This window comes from Pogona vitticeps, chromosome 1 (genome assembly GCF_051106095.1).
Source record: "Pogona vitticeps strain Pit_001003342236 chromosome 1, PviZW2.1, whole genome shotgun sequence".
Lineage (NCBI taxonomy): Eukaryota > Metazoa > Chordata > Lepidosauria > Squamata > Agamidae > Pogona > Pogona vitticeps.
In genome coordinates, this window is record NC_135783.1 from 58,045,947 (window position 1) to 58,072,844 (window position 26,898).

Here is a 26,898-nt window from a genome sequence, read left to right on the forward strand (position 1 = left end):
GCTTTAATCCCAAATTAGCATGTTTAACATCAGATTTCAGCTCTGCTAAAGACAAGGTCTCTTGCCATAGGGATCAATTTAGTTAAAATGTACAGATTAGTATCTAAAGCAGGCATAGCTAATATAGTTTACAACACAAACACATACACATAAACAAGTGACTCATTTACCACAAAGTTTACAGCTTTGTAGTATTTGACTCTTCACATTTTTAATTCCTGTTAGCCATTCTGATTTCATAGATACATCCTAAATAGCTGGAAACTACAAACTATTCTACAACTTCTGTGTTTGTGCCATTTACATTGCATTTTGTCAGCCAAAAACACACTTGTGTGACCAAATATGTGATGAAGCAATTATTTATCTAATTATTTAAATGGCTGTCCCCAGGTTCTGCCCCTAGTCTCAGATTTTGGCCCTGAAATCTCAGGGAATGGGACGCTTCTGACTTGGCAGTCCTTCAGGGAAGGTGTTTGTGGAAGAATTTCTTTCATTTTAGTTTATTTATTAAACTGATTTCCCACCTTTCTTCCACTAAAAAAATGCAAATTTTAAGCCTTAAAAAACAAAATGAAAATGCCATTAAACACACTGCTTGACAGAAACGGCAGCAACCAACCACTTTGACTGTCCCTCAGTTGCAGTATACTATTGGGCCACCCACTTTACAAGCCCAAGGCCTGTCTGAGTAAAAACATTTTTTTCACTGGTAGAAAGGCAACAGAAAGTAAGCTAGCCTGCCCTTTCTCAACAGGGCGTTCCAGAGCTTGGGAGAGGCCGACAATAAAGTTCCTTCTCTCTCCACAAATATGTCCCTGGTAGTGGAGTGACAGAGAGAACAGCCTCCCCTGAAGAACTGAAACTAAGTAACTGTATCCCTGCATTTGTAATGAATGCAGCAGAAAAAGAAGACCGAATATGAGATGAATTGACTCCATAAAGGAAGGACAGCTTTGAGTTTACTTTTGCAGAGTTTTGAATTTCTGGTTTAGCTGCACAGCAGAAGTACAGAGATTCACAGAACAGTATGAAGTTCCCCAGATTAGTCCACCTCTTTTTTCATTAACTCGTACTTATAGTCTCAGTAATTCACTTTGTGACCTGAGTACACACTCTAGAGAGGAAAAGAGACAGAGCAGGGAAGCAGGGCTCTCTTTGAATTCAGAGGCAGGGAAGAAATGATTGGCTAGTGCCTGGTAGACTGACAGCCACTTTAGGCCAGAAAGATCCCTCCCAGCGAAACAAACAACAGGCAGCTTGCGAGGTTAGAAAAATTCCAACATTTACAAGAGCTGAGCAGGACTATTGGGACCAAGACATTTTGGAGATCATTCATTCATATGGTCACCATAAATTGGAGGTGACTTCATGGCACCTAACAACAACAACAGTTGTAACGGGTGTATAAATATACATCTATTCTCTGGTCAACTAAAGGTACAGTCCTTCACTCAGTCGAAACCAATTGGCTGAGGGATGACAGGATTTGTTGGAAGCCCTACTAATTTTTTAAAAAAAGTTTCATGGAGCCTCTTGACTCATACAGCAGTTTATACATCCACCAGTACCATCCATTACTCACGGGCCTCTTCTTGCTCTGCTGCCCCCTTCCATAGCCACTGGACTCCCACAGTCCTGACCACCCTTTATCCAAGGGAAAAAAGGGTGGTCTGGGGTCATCCTGTAGGCAGTAGAGTGCTTCCTAGAGGCCCTTGTTTAGGAGTGTTTGTACTGTTCTGCTGCACCAGCAAGAAAAAAAGTTTTGTTCTATTTTTCATTTGACACAGGTAGTTCTCATACCGCTCTCATCTCATCTAGGCTTCACAGGGCCTTGCTCTGAGGAAGGACTCTGTATCACGACAGAGCAAGGCTTTATGGGACAAATTGATCACACAGAGTATCTACACAATTGTTTAAAAGTGGAAATAGTCTAGCAGCTTCAAGTCAGTGCATCATTTAGAGAGGAGGTGGTCGAAAGCAACTGTGTGGCATCTGATGATCTGACTCAGGAGAAAAGCTCCAGATAACACCATGGTTGTCTGAGAAAAGCACTCCCTTCACAAAATGATGTATTTTTAATTATTTGAATATATATGACAAACCAATTCTAGGTACCCTAATTATGCTATCACACTAGTACTATGCATACACACGTCCTGGAATCTGCAGATGGCAGTGGCAGTACAGCCCTTTAAAAAAGTCAGAGAGCTATGAGAGGTCTGTCATTTTCCTGACCGTTTTGTATGTTGCAATTGGGTGGGTGTTTCCTCCCTCTCCTTTTGCAACGAGCACCCATTTGATATGGTGGCCCTTTTGACAGTGCAGTAGCCAGCTGAGGCTGTGAAATAATGCAATTATAAGAGTATTTTGCCAATGTTTCCATTGTCTGAGTTTGGCAATTATATAAAAATTATATAAAAATCTGAGATAGGTCTTGTCAGTTGCCACCAAGAAGCCACTGTGAGGTTCACTGCTTGCCTTCTGCAAGCTAATAGCATAATAGGATTCTGGCCAATACAGTACTTGTAGTGCCCATGGCAATCCATCAGAGTTGATATGTATATGAAGAGTAGTTTTGTTAAAAATTACAGGAGGGAAAAGATTCTTCTTTCTTATAGCCACCAGTGGGAGACTTGCACACACAGGGTGCTTTAAATTATAGTCTTTACTTACATACATCATGCTGCAGCCTAAATATAGACTGTATTCTATGGCCTGCACCTTTCAGGCCCTAGACTCTTTTAATGATAAAAATGTATGTGTTTATTAATTGTAACACAAATGTAGAAAAGAGACAGCAATGTTCTTGTACAAATCTAATGAATAAATAGGATTGTTTCTTCTACTATCTTTGTATTAAAACAGATATCAAATATATACCACATATTGGTGACATGCACAGACGATTGCTTGCAAACATGGATACACAATGTAACGCAATATATCAAAGTGATAGTAAAAAGTTTTTTTAAAAAAATCCAGACCTTATTAATATGCAAACAACAAGCAGTGTAATAGAAAAAAACACTCTGTGGCTTAGGTTTTAGTTACGATTCAAGGTTTAAGTGCAAAGTGCTACAGTTCGGGAAAACTTATGTTACAGTGAAAGATCTGTTTGAGCTAATCCAGTGGTTCTTAACCTTGGGTCACTCAGGTGTTTTTGAACTGCAACTCCCAGAAACCCCAGCCAGCACAGCTGGTGGTGAAGGCTTCTGGGAGTTGCAGTCCAAAAAACCTGAGTAACCTAAAGTTAAGAACCATTGAGCTAGTCGAACAACCCAGAAGCTCACTCCCCCAATCATTTTTTCTTAAGGGTCACCTTTCCTCTGTTTTTCAGTGGACGTTTTCAAGAACTACCCTTAGCAAAATGGGGATTTTTTTGTTTCATATATAAGCACTCTTGTTTTAAAACGAGGCCCTGTGAATTTAATGTTCTTAAGTGTTAACTTCTAAGTGTTCTTACATTTAGCCTCAAGGTGTTTGAAAAAAATGTTCTCATTCTTTCGTTCTTCAAAATACAGGTTATGAACCCGTTCACTTTTCATGACCTCTCCTTTAACAAGAATGGTCCCCTTGTTATTCTCCATCTTCCTGTGCTTCCATTCAAATTTGTACTGATCTGTAATATAATCAGTCTATGATTTTAAACTCCGAATTGGCACTGGCCCACTATTGTTATCATGGCACTCACCAACATATACTCACTGTGCCAAGTGACTCTAATTAATCTGAAAATTAATTTCTGAGAAAACAGTTGTGTAGTATCACTGAGGTTTACTAATAGTTCTCTTATAATTGTTCTAATAACATTGTAAAGGGCTTTGTAACAGCCTGCTCAAACTCCAGTTCTCAAACTGTCTCTGAGAACATGTTACAACATATCTTCTAATTGCCATAGGGAATGAGCAGTTCCAATTAACATAATCACTCCTAACATGTTTTAATATATTACCTGCATTTGTGATCTAACTACTCTAATACAAAGCAGTGAAAAGATATGAAACTATAGACATACTGGCATACTTGAATGCTCTGAAATAATAAAGAACTGGGCCTTGATAAATTCTTTGTGAGCCAAGTACTTGGCCTTTTGCTCAGAACATAAGATTGCATACCTTGAAGGTGGTGGGTGCTTCATGCAACAGAAATTTAGTTGCTGATTAGGTGGTTCAGAATTATTTCCCCTTGGTTAATTTATCATATGGTTCCAAACACAGACTGTTCCAAACAGAAAGAGATAGGGGTTTATTTCTGTAAAGCAAGTCAGAACCTGAAAGATTTGAATGACACCTAATACACCGGGGGGGGGGGGAGGCAAACAGTAGTTAATGGAACATATTTGTTGTTCGTAGTTTTTTAAGGCAACAACAGAGCAAGGCTGAGAAATGGCTGTCACTGGGGCCTTCAACTGCAGTTTTGAAACTCAAATTCTGCTGATATGAGCCAAGGCAAAGGGTGCATAGTACTTTTAATATCGATTCCAAGTTTTGGGAGTCTTCCAGCAACATGCCCTCAGAAGGCCTTCCTCCTTACATAGCCTTTTCTCACCACTGTTATTACTGCTCATTTGCTAAGCCCATCCCCTGGGGGCTCAGACTGCATCATGGAACAGCAAAATGGGGGCGATGGGAACTGGGTGACTCTGGAAGCTACCAAAGAATCTCCAAAGATGCAAACCATTCTGCCTCCTCTGAGTATTCTTATACAGGGTTATTTGGAAGTACATGCCTTACACCTGCACTGTTCACATAAATCTGAGGATACAAAAATATCTCCCAAAAGGAATGAGCAGTTTCAGTGCAATCATATGGGGAAATCCCAGCTGCCTTCTTCAACCTATACTGAGCAGAGGCAACGTGGAAGGAGTGGACCAGGCCCTAATGACAAGGACTCTACAGACAAGGACATCTACAGAGGTGTTTGAACTCCCAACACCACCTTCCATTTTTATTCCTCTCAGTGGAAATAATAAAGGAATAAGAAAGCTGAAAGTGTATTAAACAGAATAACTTCAGTCAGACAAAATAATATTCTGTGGCTTTCCTTCTTGCTTGCTAGAAAAATGAGTGTGTGACACATACCAACAAGTTGAACTGACTCATTTTTAAGGATAACATTTCTGACTACAAAGATATTTATACCGTAAAAAAATAAATTCCTGGTCCCTTTCATTTGCAAAGAAAAGCTCCATATGCACCAGTGGCAGAGTAAACAAAAATCTGCCACTCTTGGTTTTCCACTACTGACATTTTCTCTTGTTTAGAAATTATTCTGATAGGTTCCATGCCCTCTCTTTGGCCATTCTTTCTCCACCCATTTCAGCAGGAGCTTCTCAATATCAACTCTTTGATAGAGTTTACAGAGATCAATCAGCTGCTCCACAGTTCTGTCACTATTCCGTAGCAAAAACTCCAGGGTGGGACTCTGTTGCTTCTGTTCCAGAAAACACAATTCATCATAAGTCATCCCCCATTTGCTTGCAAAGTTTCTCCAGTTTTTCACTGTAGGGTGAGATGGATCCAACTTTATCCTCATCATATATAGCAAGTCCTCATCATTGAGCAAGTCATTGATGGTCGGTTGGTGAGACATACATAAAGAGCAGGTGCCATTTTCTGCACAGGTTTTCTTCAGGGCTAGAATTGCAATTAGATTTGGCAATTATGTTTTGTCACATAAAACTCAATTATCTGGTTCAAACACTAGGCTCGTCTAAAAAAAAGCTTGGATGTGTACTGAAAATTGCAAAACTGGTAACCAGCATAACGACTGGTCATTCTAGCAGGAGGACTACAGGAATTATAGTCCACAAAATGAATTTCTCCAAGTGGTTTTCAGATATCACAAGTCTGTTCCAAGAAACTATAATTTATGAAGGCAAAAACAGACTAGCCTGTAATTAAAAGAGGAAAGTTCTTAATAATGAAAACATCTGAGAACTTCTCTCAGTTCCAGGAATAGACAAATTATCTTCCCTTGTTTGATTTTCTTCATTGAGCAACCACCCCATCACTTCTCTCCAAAATTAATGTCACTTTCACCTCTAATTATGGGCAATCTATAAACATCTATAAAACATACAGGCATTAAACTGTTATGTTCCTGTACCTTCTTCCTCCTCCTCCCTTTTCTTCCTTCTGTTGCACAACTTCCGTGGTTTTTCTAGCCATAATTAGAGAGATATTGGAACCACTTAAAAGTTCATACCAAGTAAAGATACGTCCTGGATATAAAGCCATAACTTTAAGCAACCAGGTTTATAACATCTAAACTAGAACAATGTTTGTAACGCTAATGACAATATGCCTCACAAATTGTTTGCGAAATAAATGCACAGATTTATGTTTAATTTAGTACATAAAGATGGGCATATTGTCTTTTAGTTAGATTGATCTGATTCAGCATTCTGTACTCTCACTGCCAGTCGCCGCCCAAAATCAGAGGCAAGGAGTGTTGCTAGATTTCTTGTGCAATATCTTTTTAATTGGAGGTTCTAGCACTGAATCCTAGATGTTACCAATGCCACCCATGTGCTTTACTGTTAATCTATGACCAGAAGGCTAACTCACTGTAAAACACGGTAATCAAATTATGTTTTTAACTAACTGTGAGCACATGTTGGTAATCAAGATCAATTAATGTTGTAACTTCCCCAGGAACAATGGGGAAGGGAACAAGATTAGGGGCCCCTGAACAAGTTGCATGGAGAAGTTAGCCCAAGGTCAATTTTCTGCATGTATCTTCTTCATAGGATCACTCTTAAAAGTCATGTTGCTATCACCTTCGATTCATCGCGTTAAAAAATTGGGCTCAAGGAACAGTTCTATACTAAGTATAGATGTGGTAAGACTGAAATTATCTCTTTTGAAAATCAAGATAATAATAACAATTATCTTTGTATACTGATAGTTCAAAATATCATGGTGAAAATCCAGTAGAATTAAACTGAGGGGCCTTCAGGTGTCAGGACTATATTACCTGTAGGTGATTCACCAGTACTGCTTTGGCTGTCATCATCTTCTTCTGGCTATAGACAAAAACAATTTTGCATTAAAGTCATGTTCAAAGAAAGGAAAGGAATTTTAATTGAAAAGTCTATGAAACATGACTCTACAAAATTAAGAAACTGGTTAAGAGGATCCCAAGAAGAACAGGATTAGGAGGAACGAACCATTATGAGCAGTGGTTAAAATGATCCAAGAAGTGTTTCTGAGAAAAAGATCTGAGAAGGGTTTCTGAGGTGTTATGCTAGCACAAATGGAAAGCGCCCAATTCCTGAGGCAAGAACTGTTGCATGCAGAGAAGCAGAGAGATTTGAGAAATCAGCAGCTGCTGCTTGTGCTGTTACAAAAGATTATGGACTTGAGTGAGGCACCCTTTGTCTTTCTTTTTATTGCAGCTTTAAAGATAAAAGCAAGAGGGGTTTTCCCTTTTTATATTTTCAGTAAAGTATAGTCAGGTTATGTATACTGTCATTCAGGAGAGAATATTTGCTCCGGAGCAGATCATAAGTTTTCCATGCAAATACAGGTAAGCCACGGAAGTTATATAAACACACTATAACCAGACACGTTGTCCACCTACACTGAACTACATCAGAAGCTCTATTCCAAATTAGCCACATAATTTATGTGGAATAGCCACGGCAACTATACACATAACATCTAATCTGACCCACGAAACAGAATTAGTGGAGAATCAGGCCAAATCCCTCATACAGTGGTGCCCCGCTTGACAATGATAATGCGTTCCAGCAAAATCGTTGTACAGCGAAATCGTCAAGCGAAAAAACCCATTGGAATGCATTGAAAACCGGTCAATGCATTCCAATGAGGCAAATACCTGCTTGTCCAGAGAAGATCCTCCATAGGGCTGCCATTTTGCGATGCCTGTGTAGCGAAAATAGGTCCAAAAAACAGCGGGGAGCCATTTTGCTGTTTTTAATCGTCGTCTAGCGAACAATCAGTTTGTGAAACAGGTTCCAAATCATTGTGAAGCGAAAAAAACCCAACTGAAACCATCGTTTTACGATCACTATAGCGATTGCAAAAAACCCTCATCATTAAGCGATTTTGTCATCAAGCAGGGTCATCGTCAAGCAGGGCACCACTGTACTTTAATTTTAAATGGAATCACATATATGCAGTGTTTATTGCACCAAATGCTCCACCCATGTACAAGAGTACATTGAGAGAACCACAGTGTTTACAAATGGACACCCATCTTGGTGGTGGTGATGAATTCCTAAAGAGGGGTACCTCTAAAATGTTGAGAATTTTGGTTAAATATGTATTCTCAGGACATAAGCAGAGTTAGGAGATATCAGGTTGCATAGACACTATACAATGAGAGAGTAAAATACCAATTTAGTCTATTAACATACATACAGAGAGAACAGACATTCATCTATCAGCATAACATGACATGGTATAATACATAGCATAGAAAAAAGTGATCTGACTTACAGCAGATAAAATGTCCGCTTTATTATATACATTCTTTATACATTTATTATATACATTCTTGGGACCAATCAGAAAATACATTACAGTACATTTTTTACTTACATAAAGTTACATCATTTTCTCCAGCTGTACAACATAAAGTCTTAAATCTTGGTACCCACACCCGAATACACTCAGTACAAGACTTATGTAAAATCAGCCATTTTACTTTCACTATACAACATTTATACAGTGGTGCCTCGCTTAATGAGTGCCTCGCTGAGCGATGAAATCGCTTAACGAAGCACTCTGGGCCATCGCTGGAGCATTCGCTCAGCGATGGCCCCTATGGCGTTTTTTCGCTGTGCGATGATCACTAAGCGATTCGCTTAGCGATCTTCGCACAACGAAGCGGGGGAGAACAGCTGATCGGCGGTTCCAAAATGGCCGCCGGAAGGTCCGCGCCACATTTTCGTGCCCTGCCCTCGCTTACCGAGGGCGTGAAAATGGCGGCGCTATGAAGAAACATCGCTTAACGGTGAGTTTTCAAGCCATAGGAACGCATTGAACGAAGTTCAATGCGTTTCTATGGCTTTTTAAATTCTGTTTAGCGATGTTTCGCTATAGCGAAGGTTAATCCGGAACGGATTAACCTCGCTATGTGAGGCACTACTGTATTTAATACATTTTGAGATCAAAATCTCAATATAAAACAGCCCAGTGAGACTCGTTTTCTCATTTGCCAGAGAATGCTGACTGTTGTGAGAAAAGAAACAATACAATGGAAAATCCTGGAGAAGGCCATGGAACAGTGAACAGCAGCACTTTACACTGCAATATTTTGTTGCTGGGTTCCCCATAAACTGTTTGGAACAACAGATAAGAGTTCAGATTGCTTTGCTGTGGATTGTCTGAGAATGGAAGGAACTTGGGAAATGGCCTGAAGCAATCAGTTCTCTGCATATTTGGCCCCTGCTTGTCTTTCCCTCACAAAGGCTCAGGTTGTGTTTTCTTCTTGCTACCACCAGTGGGTTATCTCAATCCACAATATAAATGGCTGTTCACTTGACTTGTGAACAGAAACAGAACTTATTTATTGAAGTGAAGCAGATTGAATAATAACAGAAGTTTCTCAGATACACATTATACATAAGCAAATCATCAACAGTTCTCTCAGTACATACTTCTTTTCTCTTGCTATATCATTACCACCTTCTCTACCTATTTTCCTAACCAGTCCTATCTCTATCTATCTCTATCTGCCTCTCATCCCAATCTCTATCTCCCCATTTGCCTTCAGCCAAGCCTCATATATATTCATTGACTCTGCCCCTCCAGCACTCTCATAGGCTCATGCAAATCAGCTCATAAATATGAATAGCATGAGTGACGTGGGTGATTGCCACATTCCTTCCCTCTAAGAAAAAGTTTGTTCTATGAGTGAAAATCTTACAGTTTACCCTTATGAACAACGGAACATACAGGGAACATCACATACAAAACACCATCATAATAATATGCTTACCAGTTATGTCCTCAATCACATCGTATTTCAACATATTACACTTTATATTTACTATGTACTTATACATACTTTATACTAGTTTTCTCTCTCTTACTATGTTTACTATACCAAACTTATTACTTTAAACATTTAAAACAATCCATACAATTATAAATATTCGCATTACTACATTAATAACGCTACTCACCATTATTATTTCCCATCTCTATACATGACTCAGTTCATTGGCATCCAAACAAGCATTGCATTTTAATTGTATCTCATAACTAGTGCACAAACAGAACATTTAATACAATATTACACTCTTTTATCCACCCATTAGTCATTTGGCCTTTGAGATCAGGGGTCAGCAATCATATTCTGAGTCCTTTTCATGCTGCAGATCTCAAAGTCAAAGTCCTGTAGGTTTAGCATCCATCTAGCAAGCTTAGCGCCATTGGAATTCATAGTCTGTAGCCACAACAAAGGGAAATGGTTGATGCAAAGCACCAACTTCCTTCCCCAAATGTAGGGCTTCAGCTTTTGCAGCATCCATGCAATCGATAGGCATGCTCTCTTGATGGCAGACAAATGTCTCTCACCAGGTTGAAATCTCCTGCTGATCAGAGTCACTGGGTGTAAATTCCCTGTGTCATCCACTTGGCACAGCACGGCTCCCAGATCCACACTTGACATATCGGTGTACCCGATGAACTCTTGGTCTAAGGCCGGTGCAACAATGACAGATCTTGAAGTCCACACTCTCTTTTGATGATTGACAGTCATCGGGCACTCTGACATCCACTGGATGTCCTCAGCTGGCCTCTTCCAGGTAAAGCCTGTTCTCTTACTGAATAGTGGCTTAATTTTCTCAGCTGTGGGAAGGTTGGGTGGTTTCTTCCACCTCTCCAGCACAGCTATGACTGCATTCTTCCTTGAAATCTTATTGCTTATGCCTTCCTCCTCACCACAGGTACTTTTGTTGCAAAGTTCTCCATATGTGGGGGACCACTATCATGGGTCACCTCCAAATTCACAGGCATGTTTCTTTTAAGTATAATCTCAAACACTTGGTTTATTTTAGATGCATTGAGATTTTCATCATCTGGTTCTATATCTTTAATATTTGTTTTCTTAGGTAGGGGTTTGCATTGCAAGGTTTTAAGTGTTTCTGCAGCTGCAGCACAACTAGAATCGCGCCAGTTCTGCTGCAACAAATCTACAGGTTCTGACCATGCCAACAGCAATTCACTACCCTGTATGGGTCTCAGCCTCACCACTTTGTCCTCAGGACAGAATGCTCTTTCCTGGGCCTCATACAAACCTTTCTCCTTTCCATGAGTACCCCCACCCCGAGCTTGGCTCTGTTACTTCTAAGGACTCCTCCCTATATTTTACAGGAACAATTAGCTGTTTGAGATGCCCATCTTCACCTCTATGAGGTGTTAATACAACTTCCCTATATAACAGGTGTTTATCAATGATGAACCGCTCTGGATGTTCAGGAGATAAGAGGAAGGGAGAGTATTTGGTTTTATATATTCACAAAGGCTTTCACGGCCGGGATCTAATGGTTGTTCTGGGTTTTTCGGGCTCTTTGGCCATGTTCTGAAGGTTGTTCTTCTTGATGTTTCGCCAGTCTCTGTGGCCGGCATCTTCAGAGGACAGCAACCTGTGTTGAGCACAGGTTTGTCCTCAGCCAAAGAGCCCGAAAAACCCAGAACAACCAGTATTTGGTTTTCTCTAAACACTGAATCAGGTTGATATCTTCCTTCTGTTCCACAATAAAGGAAGTATTATTAGAATTTTTCGATATGACCACCTCAGCCATTTCTACTATCTCAGGGTATTCCTCTAGACTGGAGCATCGTTCAGGATTTTAAGGGGTTAGTGGAATTTCCTTAACTTGTGCAAAGCATTCATTTAAGGTAGGGTCTTCCTTTTGTTCTTTGATGAAAGATAGATTCTCAGAAGAACCAGATCAGCTGTCTCTCTCACTTCTCTTACTTCAGGAAGATTTCCATCATTTCCCTCAGTGGCTTCAATTTGCCTTCCGTGAGAGTGAGTTGTCACAAAAACACTCTGCACATTCTCAGCTAAATCCAGGCCCATTAAGCATGAGCAGGAATTTGATTGGATATGGCCACTTTCCAAACTCCTGACCATCCCTTACATCTCATTGGTATTTTTGCCATGGGCAACACCACTAGTTCAAAACAAATCCATTTAACAGAAATATTTTCATGGTCTAAGATATTTTCCTTAGGGACTATATCAGGGTGAAATACTGTAACTTGTGAACAAGAATCTTTGAGTGCTAGATACTTTTCTTCTTCTTCTTCTTCTTCTTCTTCTTCTTCTTCTTCTTCTTATTATTATTATTATTATTATTATTATTATTATTATTATTATTATTATTATTATTATTATTATTATTATTATTATTATTATTAAACATAGATAACATCTCCTGAGCTACACAGAAGATTCTGATTATATTCTATCAGAAAGCACTGAACAAGCCTGGCCTCAGGGAGATCTTGGCTCTCTAACCCTTCTGTTACTTGTGTTGCTATGGCAACAGCTCCACGTCTAGCTTCAACTGCAGTATTAGATGTTTCATTATGCTTTACACAAAACACCGTCTTAGGCTGACTGAAATTCCCACCTTTATGCTGGCTAACATCTCTAGTCTTTTGAGTCTCACACTGAGTCCAAAAGTGACCTTTCTCTCCACACGTATAACATTTTTTACTGGCCTTGGGTTCGAAATAAAGGGCCTTGTTAACCTTTCCCTCAGAGCTATTATGTTTCAGGTGACTCTGCTTTGTGGATGAGGGCTTGTCTCTAAAATGGCTTCCAGTAGCTTGGGTACTTCTGATGCAATCTTCACTGGGTGGGGCACCTCCTCTCCTGTTGTTCCACACTTTTCTACCAATTCTTACCTCAGAAAATTGAGGATCTCTAATCTCACTAATGGAATCAGCAAATTCAGATGCCTGTAATACATTTTTTAGGATTTTTGTCCTTGACCAAATACTGCAATTCTCTGGCAACACTGAATAAATTTGTCCTAAACCACTACATTTTTCATTTGGTCTAGAGAAGTGACATTTTCACATTCCATCCATTTGTCCAAACATTGAATCAATTTAGCCCCCACTTGGGCATCAGATTCTTCAGGCTTTTTTGTAAGAGAACAAAATTTTCTTCTAAGGTGTTCTGCATTTGTGTCAAATCTAGAATATACTATTTTTCTGTATGCCTTAAAATCTCTAGCTTGCTCTAGAGGTATCTGAGAATAAAACTCAGCTAAATCTCCACTTATTTGTGATCTCAACACTATCATCCTTTCATCATCCTTAATCTCAAAGTCCCAGCATGCTATCTCAAATGAAATCAGGAAAGATTCAGGGCAATCTCCTTTCCTATATTGGGGAAATTTCTTTAGATCAATCTTTGAGAGATTTCCCACACTAGAGTTGTTATTATTACTACTATTATTATTTTGAGCAGCAATTTCCAATCTTTTCATCTCTATTTGAAATTCCATTTGTCTTTTTTCTTGCTCAGCTTTGGCTCTAATCTCTAGCTCCTTGACTTCTAGCCCCTTAGCTTTCTCTTCAGCTCTGGCTTTTTCTCTAATTTCCACTTCCTTGAGCTCTAGCTCCTTAGCTTTCTCTTCAGCTCTGGTTTTTCCTCTAATTTCTAATTCCATGGTTTTTTCTCTGAGTCATACTCCTGTTATAATTTCCATTTCTCCAGATCTAGGGAGCTTTGAATAATTTCCCTTGAGGGTTCCTCAGGTATTTGAGGGTCTCCATTTCCATTCCTATAACCTCTTGAGAATGAATTTCCTCCATTACTGGCTTTTTAGTTATTTTGGGTGGCATAAGTATGTACTTTCTTTGATTTCTATTGTTGAGTTAGTCAGGCCATTTTTAAAAATACTTTTACCTCTGTTTTCATTTTCCAGTATTTTTCTGGGGTACCATGTAGCTCTCACTCGGCAGCTAATGATGGCTACACTTTCCTGGCACCACAAAGGCACCTATTTTTCTTGGTCTCAGACAATCTTCTTGGCCCAGACACAAAACAATTCTCTATTTAACTTAGGGTTGCCAGATGTCAGTCAAAAGAGGACATGTCCTCCTTTTTAGCCTTCCGTTAGGCAGGCAAAGATAAAAACGGTTGTTGTGGGTTTTTCAGGCTCTTTGGCCGTGGTCTGAAGGTTGTTCTTCCTAACATTTCACCAGTCTCTGTGGCTGGCATCTTCAGAGGACAGCACTCTGTGCTCTGGTGTAGTTTGCTTGGGAGTAGAGTATTTATGGCTGTGAGATAGGCTTTTGTCCTATTCATGAGATCGGTGATTAGTGTGTGATTAGATTGTCTTCGGACAAATGCTAGCTCTATGGGTTGGAAATGGAGATGAGCAACGCCCCCTAGACTTAGACACAACTGGACAAATTGTCAAGGGGAACCTTTACCTTTACCTATGAGATGCTGCCTTGCAGTGTGCACTCCAAGATCTATGTGGTCCTCTGTACCTCAGCTTCTAGTCGACTAAACCAGGAAGCAATAGAATGCTGGGGTGGCAAGCAGAAGGGTAGGCCACAGACAGAGTCACAGGTTCTTCAGAAGGGCATATCTCAAACTTTACTTCCTGCATCATTTACAGCACCAAGACTGCAAGGTTGCCACTCAGAATTTAAAACAGATAAGGAAATATGTTTTTGCTCCTCCAGTTACTTGTTATACATCAGTTTCTCAGATATTCATTTATTATGCAAATATCTAGTCTACCTATCAAATAGATTCCCAGGGTGACTCAACTATGGTAAAAATAAAATGTTGTCTCTCTGCTATAATCTTCATTTGACGCCTCCACAAATTTCCTTAAACTTTTTTTAAACTATGGCAACAACAAAAATCAACTATATTATAGGATGAAAGGGTGAAGTTTTGTCCATTTTGGTGCACACAATCTGGTGTATATTTACACTGTAAAAGAACTAGTTATAAAGTACTGTCTTCTAACAAGACTATTTTTATTGCCTGTTAATAAATTGCAAGACCAGACAAAACTATAAATTTGTCTTGCATGTGATGGAAGATCAGAAAAACCAGTATATCCTGAAGGCAAAACATGGCTTCTGCAAAGCTATACACTTGTACAGAGAAATATGCTTCATTTGTTTTAAAAGGGGGATTAATTATAGATAGAATACTAGTTTAATAATATGCCATGTCTGACCAAGAGATTTTATTATCTAAGGGTGCAATCCTATACACCTGCCAGCTGGTGAAACACAGGATATGTCCATGGTGCAGAAAAATAAATGCTGGTGGAATGCTCTGTCAATGAGCTTTTGCAGTGGCAAAGACATGCAAGCATATTGTACAAAACAGGGCACGGTCCTGGGAGGGATGGGGCATCAATGGTACACACAACACCAGCCCCTTTTCATTCTCTCCCTCAGGAAGAAACACCTTGGTTTCAAGGAATGTAGATTTTAATTGTTAATAATAATGCTAATAATCATGTGCCAGCAAGTCAACTGTAACTTACGGCTACTGTTTTTCAGGGCTTTCCATGTAGAGAATACTCAGAAATGGTTTCCCATTCCCTTCTTCTGGGACTGTGCAACTTGCCCAAGGCCACACAGGCTGGCTCTACGTGCAGGAGGCACAGTGGGAAATCAAACTTCCAGCCTCTACAGCAAGATACCTAAACCTCTGAGCTATCCAGCCAGCCATTCTAATTGTTAATTACTGCTAATCAGCTTCCCTGTATGGGCTGCAGTCCTACCCCCTTCTTCTGTACAGGCCATGCAGCAGAGCACCCATAATTGCCATAAATAACCTAGATTCCACCGTAAGTTTGCTGCCTTATGAAAGGCTGTCAAATAGCTCATTTTCTTTCTCCTTCTACACATTGGACCAGAGCATGGAAATTTCACTTTAAAAACGTAAGGCTGACTTTAGAAGAAAATAATTCACTGATACGAGTTGTTATTCACTGTTTAATGACTGCCACATTTTCCTACTCATTAGTATCATGGTACCAACAAGTCATATTCATTAATTTTTAAAACTATTTTTAAAATGCACTGCATTCCTCTCCCAAATGGTGAGGAAGCAACAATTATTTACTAGTGAAAAAATTGCAAAGTCAATGAAACTGACATAAAAACTATGAAAAGTAACATTGCTGCCCATCATTACTAAAAAGTATGAGTGATATTACTTTTAACACATTCCATCCAAGCGCTGCACTAGATGAAGTAATTCTTCCAGTAAAATACCCCCAATGAACCACTAATAAGACAAAAACATACTTTAAGTCTTTAAGTTTTTCGAATCAATGATGTTGTAACATGACTGTTTAACAGTGTTTTACTTACCTGTTGTATCAGTCCCGAATCTGACGTTAGGCTCCTAATATTAACAGATGCTATTTCCACTGTCACTTTTTCTGTTTGGTACTCCCCATCTATAAGACAAACATTCTGAAATGTTAGTCATGTTCATCCCCTTGATGAAAACTCTGTTTTCTAAAATTCAGCAAGGTGATAATGATAGTTCAAGCTTTATGTAAGGACAGGAAGAGAAGTTGTACACAGCCGTGTAAACTCCATGCATAAATACTCAGCATAACCAGTGATGACATGTCTACAGCTCCACTAATCTGAAGAGACTAATCTGGAAACAAATCAGTTCCCACAACATGTTGGTAATTAATAGAAAATCTTGTGCATGCACATTATAAATGAGGAATCATCACTACACTGATTATGCTAGTCAGCTGGATTACTGCTTCTGCTCACCAGCTTTGCCCAGAGCCAAAAAAAGGGCATGGCCCTTGCCCAGAATTTCTGACTTAGGTACATTTGTTGCCTGAGCTGCAAACATGTGCCTACTGTATTTGAAGTTTTCACTGCCTCCCTCCTGGCCCCCTTTTGACCTGCAAAAGGTGGCAGTGATCAGGTCTGTGCCAATGCCATCGGAAGTTTTATTGGCTCATTTCGACACATATGGCTGTTAAAAGGTACAGAGTCAGGCCGGAATGTTTTCTTATTTCCTAATCAGTTGGTGAGTGACTTTGCTGGGTTTTGCATGCAGAAATTATGTCAATCATATATGGAGAACTGTGAACACTTAAGCGTTAAACTCCCATGTCCCACAAGCCCCTGTAGGATTTCTCAAAGCAGAAACAGAAGGATAAACATGGCCAACAGCACAGCAAAATTAATGGAATCTTGTTATAGTGTAGTTTACACAGAAGTTTCCAGAAAGAATTTTGTATTATTACACAAAAATCATGGTTACTAATGCTTAAGCCGCCCCGAGTAGACATTGTCTAGAGGGGCGCGGTAAAAATCTAATTAATTAATTAGATTTTTACCCCGCCCCTCTAGACAATTGAGTTAATTAACTTTAAGATGCTGAGCTTGACACAAGCAGGAGAAATAAAAAAGACGGCAACAGCTAGGACAGTAGGATAAAAGATTGAGCTGTAAGAATATTACCCTTCTAAGACTTTGCTCAAGAATAAATTTGATACTGGATGAAATTTGTGGTGATTGTCAGATTCAAATTTCACTTCTTCATTAACAATATCACAACCATCTCCCTCAGGATGGTTGGAGATATGTCCAATAGGTACAAATCACCCAAACGGTTCATACTGTAGGACCAGCTGTGGCAGACACCAGCAGCCAGGAAAAGAAGAGGTTCAAAGACCACATAAAGGTTCTTCAACTAAATCGTCAAAATCCCTGGTTGCCCAGGCTAAAAGGTACACATAACAACTTGACGAAATGGTGTTCTGGCTACTTCCATCTCTTTTTCTATAGAAACCAAGGTATCCAAGTTGAAGAGATTATGAGCAATTGTATATGAAAAACATGATATAAATTGATCTAAATGGGTGTTTGAAAGAATCACAGGCTGACCCTGTGGGCTGGTATAAACCTGGTCACTTATTAGTGGTAGAATATACCAGATGGGCGGGATATAAATCGAACAAATTAATTAATTAATTAATTAAATTACCCAAACTGACCATCAGAACTGTTTTCTCATTTCAAAAGAGATTAGAACTCAAACCTCATGATAGAACCTAAACTTGATTACATAATGATTTGGCCATGACAATGGAGTGGCTTGTCCTCTACTTACAGGTTCCCTCTTGTAATATATTGAAAATAACTTGATCTAAAGACAGTCCTCTCGTGTGAATGAGACTATATCACATTTAATCTGCCTTCCCATTGAATAACAAAACCTTAAGGACTATAAAAAAGAAGTGGGGGTAAGATCATCAGTGCTGTTCAGACTAGATGACTGGTTGGAATTAGAAATAGCATGTTAACTTCTAATTCACTTTCCTTTCACCAGGCAAAAATAAACCCCACTGTCATAGCACCTTCTGGTCATTAGCACCTTCTGATCACCTTCTGTTAGCCCTTCCCTTCCTATGATATCTGAAACAAGGTCTCTTAAAAATATCTTGGACTTCACAAAGATCCGCTACAAAATAAAACAAGCAAGGAACAGGGACTCTCTGCTTCAGTGAATAAAAATATCCTTACTCCAAGTGGTTAATCAATTAATCACTTTGTGAGAAAAAGAATGTAGAGGACAGTCCCCCCATCAGTGTGCCATCCTCTCTTCCTTCAGAAACTGAGGGATTCATAATCTCTAGTTCAACTATAGAAATGGGGAGAAAAGGGTGGAAATAGACTCCCCTGAAAGACCCATCAACCTGGAAAACATGGGAGAAAAACAATTGTCAAAGGAGGAGGTGTCAGCACTTCAGGAGGAAATAAAAGGGGGAAAAGAGAGAACGGAGTAGATACGAGAGGGAGGGGAGGAAACAATGAGAGAAATAAGAGATCAAGAAGAAGGAGAGGTAGTAGTTGAAGAGGAGGTCTGTAAAGGAAAAGGGGAAGAAAGGGAACCTGAGTTGCCTAAAGAATGGGAATGGGTCACCAAAATGACCATGGATCAGGAAGCTGGTCAATCTTAGGGTTCCCAGAGAAGAGGCAGAGAGATAGCGAAGACACTGACTACTAAGGAAACCCTCCTTCTGGGGAGAAAGAGAAAGGAGACAATGCCACCATTTAGAATGAGAAAGGCAAATTAAAGAGGAAGGGGAATGAAATCATGGACCTCTCACAGGAGGTGAACTCTGGGGGGAACCCCAATCACTGGAGGGGTAGGATAAGCTGTGTGGGAGAGGGAGAGAGATGCTGATGCATTTTGGGTTCAGCGTCTTTATTGTGACTCCCTGTGCACAGGCCGACACCATCTCCATCCCCCAATTTCTCTGGAGGAGGGTCAGTTATAAGAACACCAAGTTGGGTTTTTCATGATGAAAAAACTTTTCTTTCTTTGCCTTACAACCAAGAATTAGAATTGTTTGAAGCAGTAGTAGATACGTCACCAAACTTGTTAATAGAAGTTGAACGTTTGGGCTCAGAAAGCACTTTCTCACATTCAGGATGGAACAATTTCACTTCCAGGTACATTGCCCCAGAATAACTAGCAGTTCACAGGAGTGACTCTGGCAGGACCACAAATTAAAAGGAGAATCAGAATAACTTTCATGCATGTGTGGTCCTCCACATTTAGCTTTTTGCTTCCCAACTAACTCACTTTTAAAAAAATGAACTGGTTTGTACCAGATTAGATAGAAGGTTCGTGCAGAAGTTTAGCATTGAGTGATATTTATATATGTACTGCATATTCTTTTTTTAAAAAAAATACCACAATTTTCCATACCTACCTTTTGGTAATGCTGTATCTTGAACAGGATACTTTTCTGCCTGTTAAAAAAAAGTGGTGGTGGGACTGTTTTTACACTTATATTAGATGCAATTTGATAAACCATTTACTTCTCAGCCTTGTGAGGTCTTTAATTCATTCCTCCAAATCACATTAGCACAAATTGTAGCCTTTTCAAATAAAACACAACCCAACATTCACCTATTGTGGCTTGTAACAGGATCGTCAATACTCCGGCTTACGCAGTCCAAAACAGGAAGAACACATGAATGGAAATTAAGCTCTTTAGTGGGGTTGCTGATGATTATGACAAGAGACTGACACTAAAAATTACAATTCTGAGTCATTCGTAATTTCTGGTTTTGTTTTAATGAGAACACAACCCTTGCAGGGTGCGGGCGGCATACTAGTCGAATAAATAAATAAATAAATTACAAAAGAAAATTGTTGTTTTGTCAATCTTGTCTTTTTTTTATCCTTTCTAAATAAGGAGTGATTTATCCCATATCTTGTCTTCCTGTCTCACTCCTAAAGAGGATATTATGTACAAAGCAATGAACTAGGTCATTGGGTAAGGTGCATTAAACACCTCGGTACAAGAGGAAGCGAACTCTGTGCAAAGTTGCTGGTTTTGATGGTCACTCCCCACCTTTTTGAAAGTAGATTTATGCAGTGCTTAGCTGATACAGATATATTTCACTAAATGGGCTGTAACATAGCTATAATCCCATTAAAGCTCTACAATGAATATATACTTTTGAAGAAAAAAATCTTTTGCTTGTAGAATGCTGCAAAAATCACTTTCATAAAAGTAATGGCCTATTGTGAGGCACCTGTAACTCAGAACAGGGACTCAGAGCATCAAAACTGAGCTCAAGCTCCCTTAATTTGCCCGCCCATTCTATGGATTCTACAGCACTACAAGCCTGCAACACAAGAACATCTCTTAAGATTAGTACCCATATACAGTGGTGCCTCGTAAGACAAAAATAATTCATTCTGCCAGACCTGCCGTGACTTTTTTAAAAACAATTTTCCCATGGGAACACATTAATTAAATTTCAATGCATTCCTATGGGAAAACGTACCTCACAAGACGAAAATATCTTCGTCTCCCAGGGCACCAAAAAACTCGCACGACGCTTTCGTCTTGCAAGTTTTTCATTGCCCGAGGCATTCGTCTTGCGAGGTACCACTGTATATCACAATGACCCATAATAGAGATAGTAGTTCCATGGTCATACCTCAAGCTGAAAATGAAGCAGTAATATTGTTTGAAGGATGATCACACAGTAAATTATCGGACTAACTTGTGACTCATTTCAGTCAGTGCTTAACAGTTCTGCTGTGTGAGCATTAAAAACTATAAATGCTAATCAATATTTATTAACAATTCTACTGACAGTACAAAACATTCAATAAATTACATACTTCTTCTGAGGACAAAGTGCTAGGATCAGTATCTTCTACTGGCTCTTGAGCAGCCTGATCTGCTGGAAACAAAGAAATAAGGATTTAATGTATTTTATTCATAAATTCACTATCTGCTAAAGACATACAGTGTATCTATATATTATATGTAAATAGGCCTATCTAGGCCAATATTTTTGTAATACAGGAATATGTTTCTCATTCTAATCTTTAAAAAGTACCCTGTTTCCCTGAAAATAAGACAGGGTCTTATATTAATTTTTGCTCCAAAAATGCATTAGGGCTTATTTTCAGGGGATGTTTTCTTTTTTTCATGTATAACAATCTATGTTTATTCAAATATAGTCATGTCATCTTCTTCTGGTTGCTGCACATGATGGAAGGCGGGATTTCACTTAACTGGGGCTTATTTTTGGGGTAGGGTTTATATTACGAGCATCCTGAAAAATCATACTAGGGCTTATTTTCAGGTTAGGTCTTATTTTAGGGGAAACAGGGTATTCTACCTGAAAAATAAATACTACAAATTACTGCGCAGTTATGAATGAACTTTATTCCGGTTTAAAACTGTAAGAATACATTTAGCACAGTTATATTTCTGCATAAAGCTTTAGATTTTACATGACTGGAAAATTCTGGTTTAAAGGCTCCACAGATTCCAGAACTAGACAAACAGAAAAGTTTTGGTATGTCCATTATTATGACCATAAATCCAGTCGGAAATACAAGATTATCAATTTCTTTGCAAACACAGAGGCTAATCAGCTGTCACTCTTCACTCAGTTTATCTCACTCAGTTCTTGTGGGGGGGGGGAAAGAAGGGTGGGATAACAGTGTACTACACATATATGATTCCCTGTGTGGTCACTCTTAGGGCTGCTATAAGTCGGTTCCAACCAGACAGCACATCACACACTTACACACATATATTAAGATGAGAAGAAGAAGACTTCTCTCTGATGCACTAACTTTGCAAGAAGGAAAAACTTTTTAACATGGAACATCATTCAAACAGGCAATCTCCTGACATGCTCACCCAAAGTAGCAATTTCCTAAAAGGCTGCACCCCATGGTCTGCTCACTGCTTAAACTTCCTCCAAGACAAGATTCAGTGCCAAACAGCCAGCCATTTATTTGGCAACTGAACAGTTCAACATTGTTTGTATTAATTTACTCCCGCAGAGACACCTAAATCATGAGAAGTGGAATAATTGGTGAGTGGATGTCTCTTTTTATTAGTTATTACCCTTTGCATGATGGTTGAGTAGGATAATCTTTTACCTGAAACAAATGAATGCTGATTTCACACAAAGAAATTCTATGATTATCCTGTTAAATAAATCTGAAGGTCTGATAGCCTACTAGAAACCAAAATGGGTAGATAACAATCACAGAAAAAAGTACTGGATAGTTTCCCAATTTTCAGTTCACTACTTTTTCCTTGACTCTGAAGTGGGCTACAATCCACAAAAGCGTATGAGAATTAAAACTGCTTAGCCTTATGGTGCCACAAAGTCCTTTGTAACTTTTGCTATAACAGACAGAAACGTGTTTACACCAATGAAATTTGTTTTCTTTGTTAGTATACAGCGCTTAAAAATGGTTCCAGCTGAGTGGTGTCACAATAGCTATAGAAGCACCGGAGTAAGGATCATCCTTGGTTTGCTGCTTTTGAATAAGATCCACAAACACAGGAGGGTATGGCAGTCCATTGTATCACTATGTCCAGCATACAAGTTTTAGTGGATGTTCTCCAAGGATGTGTGCTGTTTATTTTGTACACAAATTTATTTAACCTTACTCCTTGGGAATTCTTATACACTGGTGATGAGTAGAGGCTAGACTGGAATCTACCAGTAGACCTCTGGGTAATTGGTAATAGATTGACCACACTCCCACCTGTTTAATGAAATCAATAACTTAAAAGTAAGATTTTCTCCCCTCTGAAACACATCTCCCTGAAAAATCACCCTAGTTTCAAACATTAGATATTGAATTTCTAATTTTAAAAAAAACACACAACACAGTTGATCCCACAAATCATAAATCTATGCACCTAATTCACATACAGTGGTGCCTCACTTAGCGATTGCCTCATTTAACGATGTATTCGCTTAGCGATGAGGTTTTAGGAGCGATCTTGTGCTCCATTTAGCAATGTTTCCAATGGGGGAATTTCGCATAGCGATGTTCGGGACCTTGCTTCGCTTGGCGATGACAGTTTAGGTCCCCCTGTTTCACTTAGCGATGTTTTTGACAGCTCCATTTTCGCTATTTTAAAAAGGTGTTAAATTGTTTGAAAAGGGTTTAGAGTGCTTGAAATCGTTAGTGCACTTAATAAACCCTTTGTTAACCAAATTTGGCTTCGTTCTGACTCTTTTTGAATTTTTGGTGATTTTTTTCCTCCCCCATTGAAATGCATTGAAAAGGTTTCAATGCATTCCAATGGGGGAACCGCGTTTCGCTTAGCGATGTTTCCTATGGCGATTTTCGCTTAAGAACGGCAATCCGTTCCCATTGGAATGGATTATCCGGTTTTCAATGCATCTCTATGGGAAAACGCGTTTTGCTTAGCGATGTTTTCCCATAGCGATGAATTTTTTGGAACCAATTAAAATCATTAAGCGAGGCACCACTGTATTATGAAACATAAGAATCCACCTAAATTATTCCTGTCCAGTATTGTTTACTCTGACTGGCTTTGGTTCTCCAAAGAATTTCCCCATTAAATGCCACTTTAGTTAGGGATATGGGGAACAGGCACATGTGCAGATGAAGAGAATCACCTCAATATATGCACATCAAGGTATAAAAAACAAGAAGAAATTGCTGGTAAGAGGGCAGGCAGGAGGTGAAGGAGAGAAGGGGACAAAAGCAATTATTGCTATCCCCATTTGAACCAACAAAATGTATGGACAGGAAACAATGAAATAATATAAAGGACAAGGAAATGCCTTTTATAGTATGAGGCTATGCTGAAGTCTGCATTTTTTAAAAATGGAAACCAACAACTTGAATAATGATTTCTCCTGGAACAGCCCTATGATTCTTTTAGCAAGAAACATGAGGTAAAATGAGGGAGGTAAAAAGATATTGCCACTTTCCTCAGAATGGCATAAGGAAATTGAAATATAAAAACACAATATTCAGAATGTATCATATTCTAATTTATTTGATTATTCTAATCTATCTAATCTTATCTGATCATTCTAATCTATCTAATCATTCATCATCCTAAAACTTAAGAACTTAGTCTTCATTATATTGTTCACGTTTACTTTCCCATATCAGCATCAGATGTGCAACATAAGGTCCCCCTACTCAGAGAATTCCTAATTCTAAAAACTAGACATTACACACACCCATCCTTTTCACTGCTAAAACATTACTTCTCGGCTAAATTTTTTTAAAAAGCAAATTTTCTCAGTATTCTATTTCTACTTTCATTTTGTCTCCACTGTTCAATGAACAGGGTGCCACAAACTGCATTCCTAGAGCAAAAATATAAAGCTGAATTCTATTTAAGAGAGTACTGCAGTCAAATTCATACCTTCTAAATGTCAGTCTTTGTGATGTTACTTAAGCTAAATGCTCTTTTCTAAAATTATGAACATATACGTTACAGTGATGTATACATATAATTAATGCTAATATTTAATGAAAGTTGTCATAACAGTATTCTACAGTATATCTGTGAAAATTCTCAGTCATCCAGGTGAGGTTATTTGGAAGTTGAGTCATGGCAACTGGACTTCTTTCACCCTAATAAGAAGTCCAGTTGCCATGACTCAACTTCCACTGCATTCTCCAATATATTTTGTTTAACCTAGCACAAACATCTGCCATGACTTTTGGGCCTCTCACATATATGTCCAACCTAGCATGAACATCTGCCATGACGTCTGGGGCTCTTGTATATATTTTTTCTGCACTATCCACACAATCAGGATATAACTCCAGAAGTACTACTTCCATTGGGATTTATTTCCAAATAAGTATGGGTAGGAGTGAAAGCTTGGAGTCGTGTCTGTGTTTGATAAGATATTTATTTATTTATTTAACATATTAAGTTTTCAGTCCAATACTGTATCCAGTTACCTGGGAGTAAGTTCCATGGAGCTTTCTCATGACTTCTCAGTAGATGTACTTTATTTGGGGGCGGGGGAGTAAATATGGATAACATTGTATCCTATTGTGCTCCCAAGAGCATCAATCTGGGAATAAGTTCTATACAAATCAGTGAGACTTAACTCAAAACAAATATGGATAGGATTCAGCTGTACATATTTTAGAGTCCAGGATAAAAAAAATTAATGTAATTCCTTAGTAATTCATGCTTTACTAAAGTATGAATTTCAGTTTTTAATAAACTAAAAAAATCAAAAGTAGTGGGCGATCTTAGAATTAACACAAGACACTCCCTAAGAAAAAAGAGAAAAATGTTGCTGGACATCTATGCAATCTCTACAACTGCATTCTCCTCTTTAATTTCAAAAACTCTTATAAGCCAAATTATGTTTAGAAGACAGGTCGAAATTCGTTCTTGCTGAAGGATACTGAGAGAAATCCACAAAAGTTACAGGATAAGGCAACTTTTTGCAGTAATTTAACTGTACTTCAGAAGGATGCTGCAGGGCTTAATTTATTTAGTATCTGAGAGGATGATTCATCAAGTTCTTTGAGAGTGAGGTGCTCCAGAAATTAGTCTTAAAATCGCTCTCAATACAGCATACATAAAAACGAGGGCGGAGGGAAGCCGCAAACTCCCTCAAAACGCGTTTAAGACTTTCCTGATATGAAAAATTCGAGGGCACCGCATAAGGAAAGAGATGAGGCCAGAGAGAGGCGGCCGATCATCATGCTTTTCGGAGGTAAAGAAGAAGGTAACGAGTCACCTGCGATCCATGAACAGAAACCTCTGGGCGAATACCCTTCATGGATCACTCACGCGCGTGCCAACAAGGCGAGTGAGTGAAAAAGCCCGTCGCTGGCAAACAAAAACAAACCCCGCCAAGAACCACGGAGGGGCTCTCTCTCGAGGTACGGCTGCCTCCGCCTCCCGTCCCGAAGCGCAGCCCACGAGTGTCCCCAGAGCGGGCTGCGCGAAGACCCGCGCCTTCCACGACCCCCCCCCACCGCCGCCGCGTTGGTTCCTGCGGTCACTCCAGAGTCCCGCCTCCCTTTGCTCTGCCCAGCGCAGCCTAACCCCGCCCCAACGCGCCCTCCCGCCTCCGCATTCAGCCGACCAGAAGAGGCGGCCAACCCCTGGCTCGCCCACCGCAGGCAGGCAGGCAGGCAGGCGAGCCCCCGATACAAAGGAGGCAAGACTTTACCTTCGGGCAGAGGGGCTCTGGGAGACGCCATTGGGTAGGAGGGAAGGGGGGGGTGAGAGAGGCCGGCAGAACCCAAGGTGAGCTGGAAGGACTTAGCTTAGCGCGCTTGCGTCTGCGGCACTTTGGTGCCCCCGGCAATCGGGCAACCCCTCCCACCGCCTAGTCCGGGTCGCAGCTACAGCCGCCTGCCGGGCTTCCTTTGCCGCCGCTTCCCCGTGTGGTCTCTGGCTCGAAGCCCCTGCGCGCTCCCTCCTGGAGGTGTGCGGAGCCTCTCAAGGGAGCGGAAGCGGCAGGTAAAGCCCAAACTCGCAGGGGAAGAAGCGTGTGCGGGGCGGGGGGAGATGTGCTCTCTCTCCACCCCCAAGCCGCGCTCCATGCCAGACTTGTCTCTCTC

The 26,898-nt window shown here is 39.7% G+C and overlaps 1 protein-coding gene across 2 annotated transcripts; it reads right to left on the reverse strand.

The window, feature by feature from the left end:
- Positions 1–3,504: 3,504 nt before the first annotated feature.
- Positions 3,505–26,684, reverse strand: EDARADD (EDAR associated via death domain). Of its 2 annotated transcripts, none has more exons than XM_020787232.3 (6): positions 26,505–26,684; positions 21,172–21,230; positions 19,742–19,781; positions 16,356–16,444; positions 6,982–7,030; positions 3,505–5,639 (listed from the first exon to the last, which is right to left on the reverse strand). In XM_020787232.3, the coding sequence occupies exons 1-6, from the start codon at positions 26,533–26,535 to the stop codon at positions 5,263–5,265; spliced, it is 645 nt and encodes a 214-aa protein (XP_020642891.2). In that variant the 5' UTR covers positions 26,536–26,684; the 3' UTR covers positions 3,505–5,262. The 2 variants fall into 2 exon arrangements, with proteins under 2 accessions (XP_020642891.2, XP_078239257.1); XM_078383131.1 differs by having other exon boundaries at positions 21,172–21,233.
- Positions 26,685–26,898: the final 214 nt, after the last annotated feature.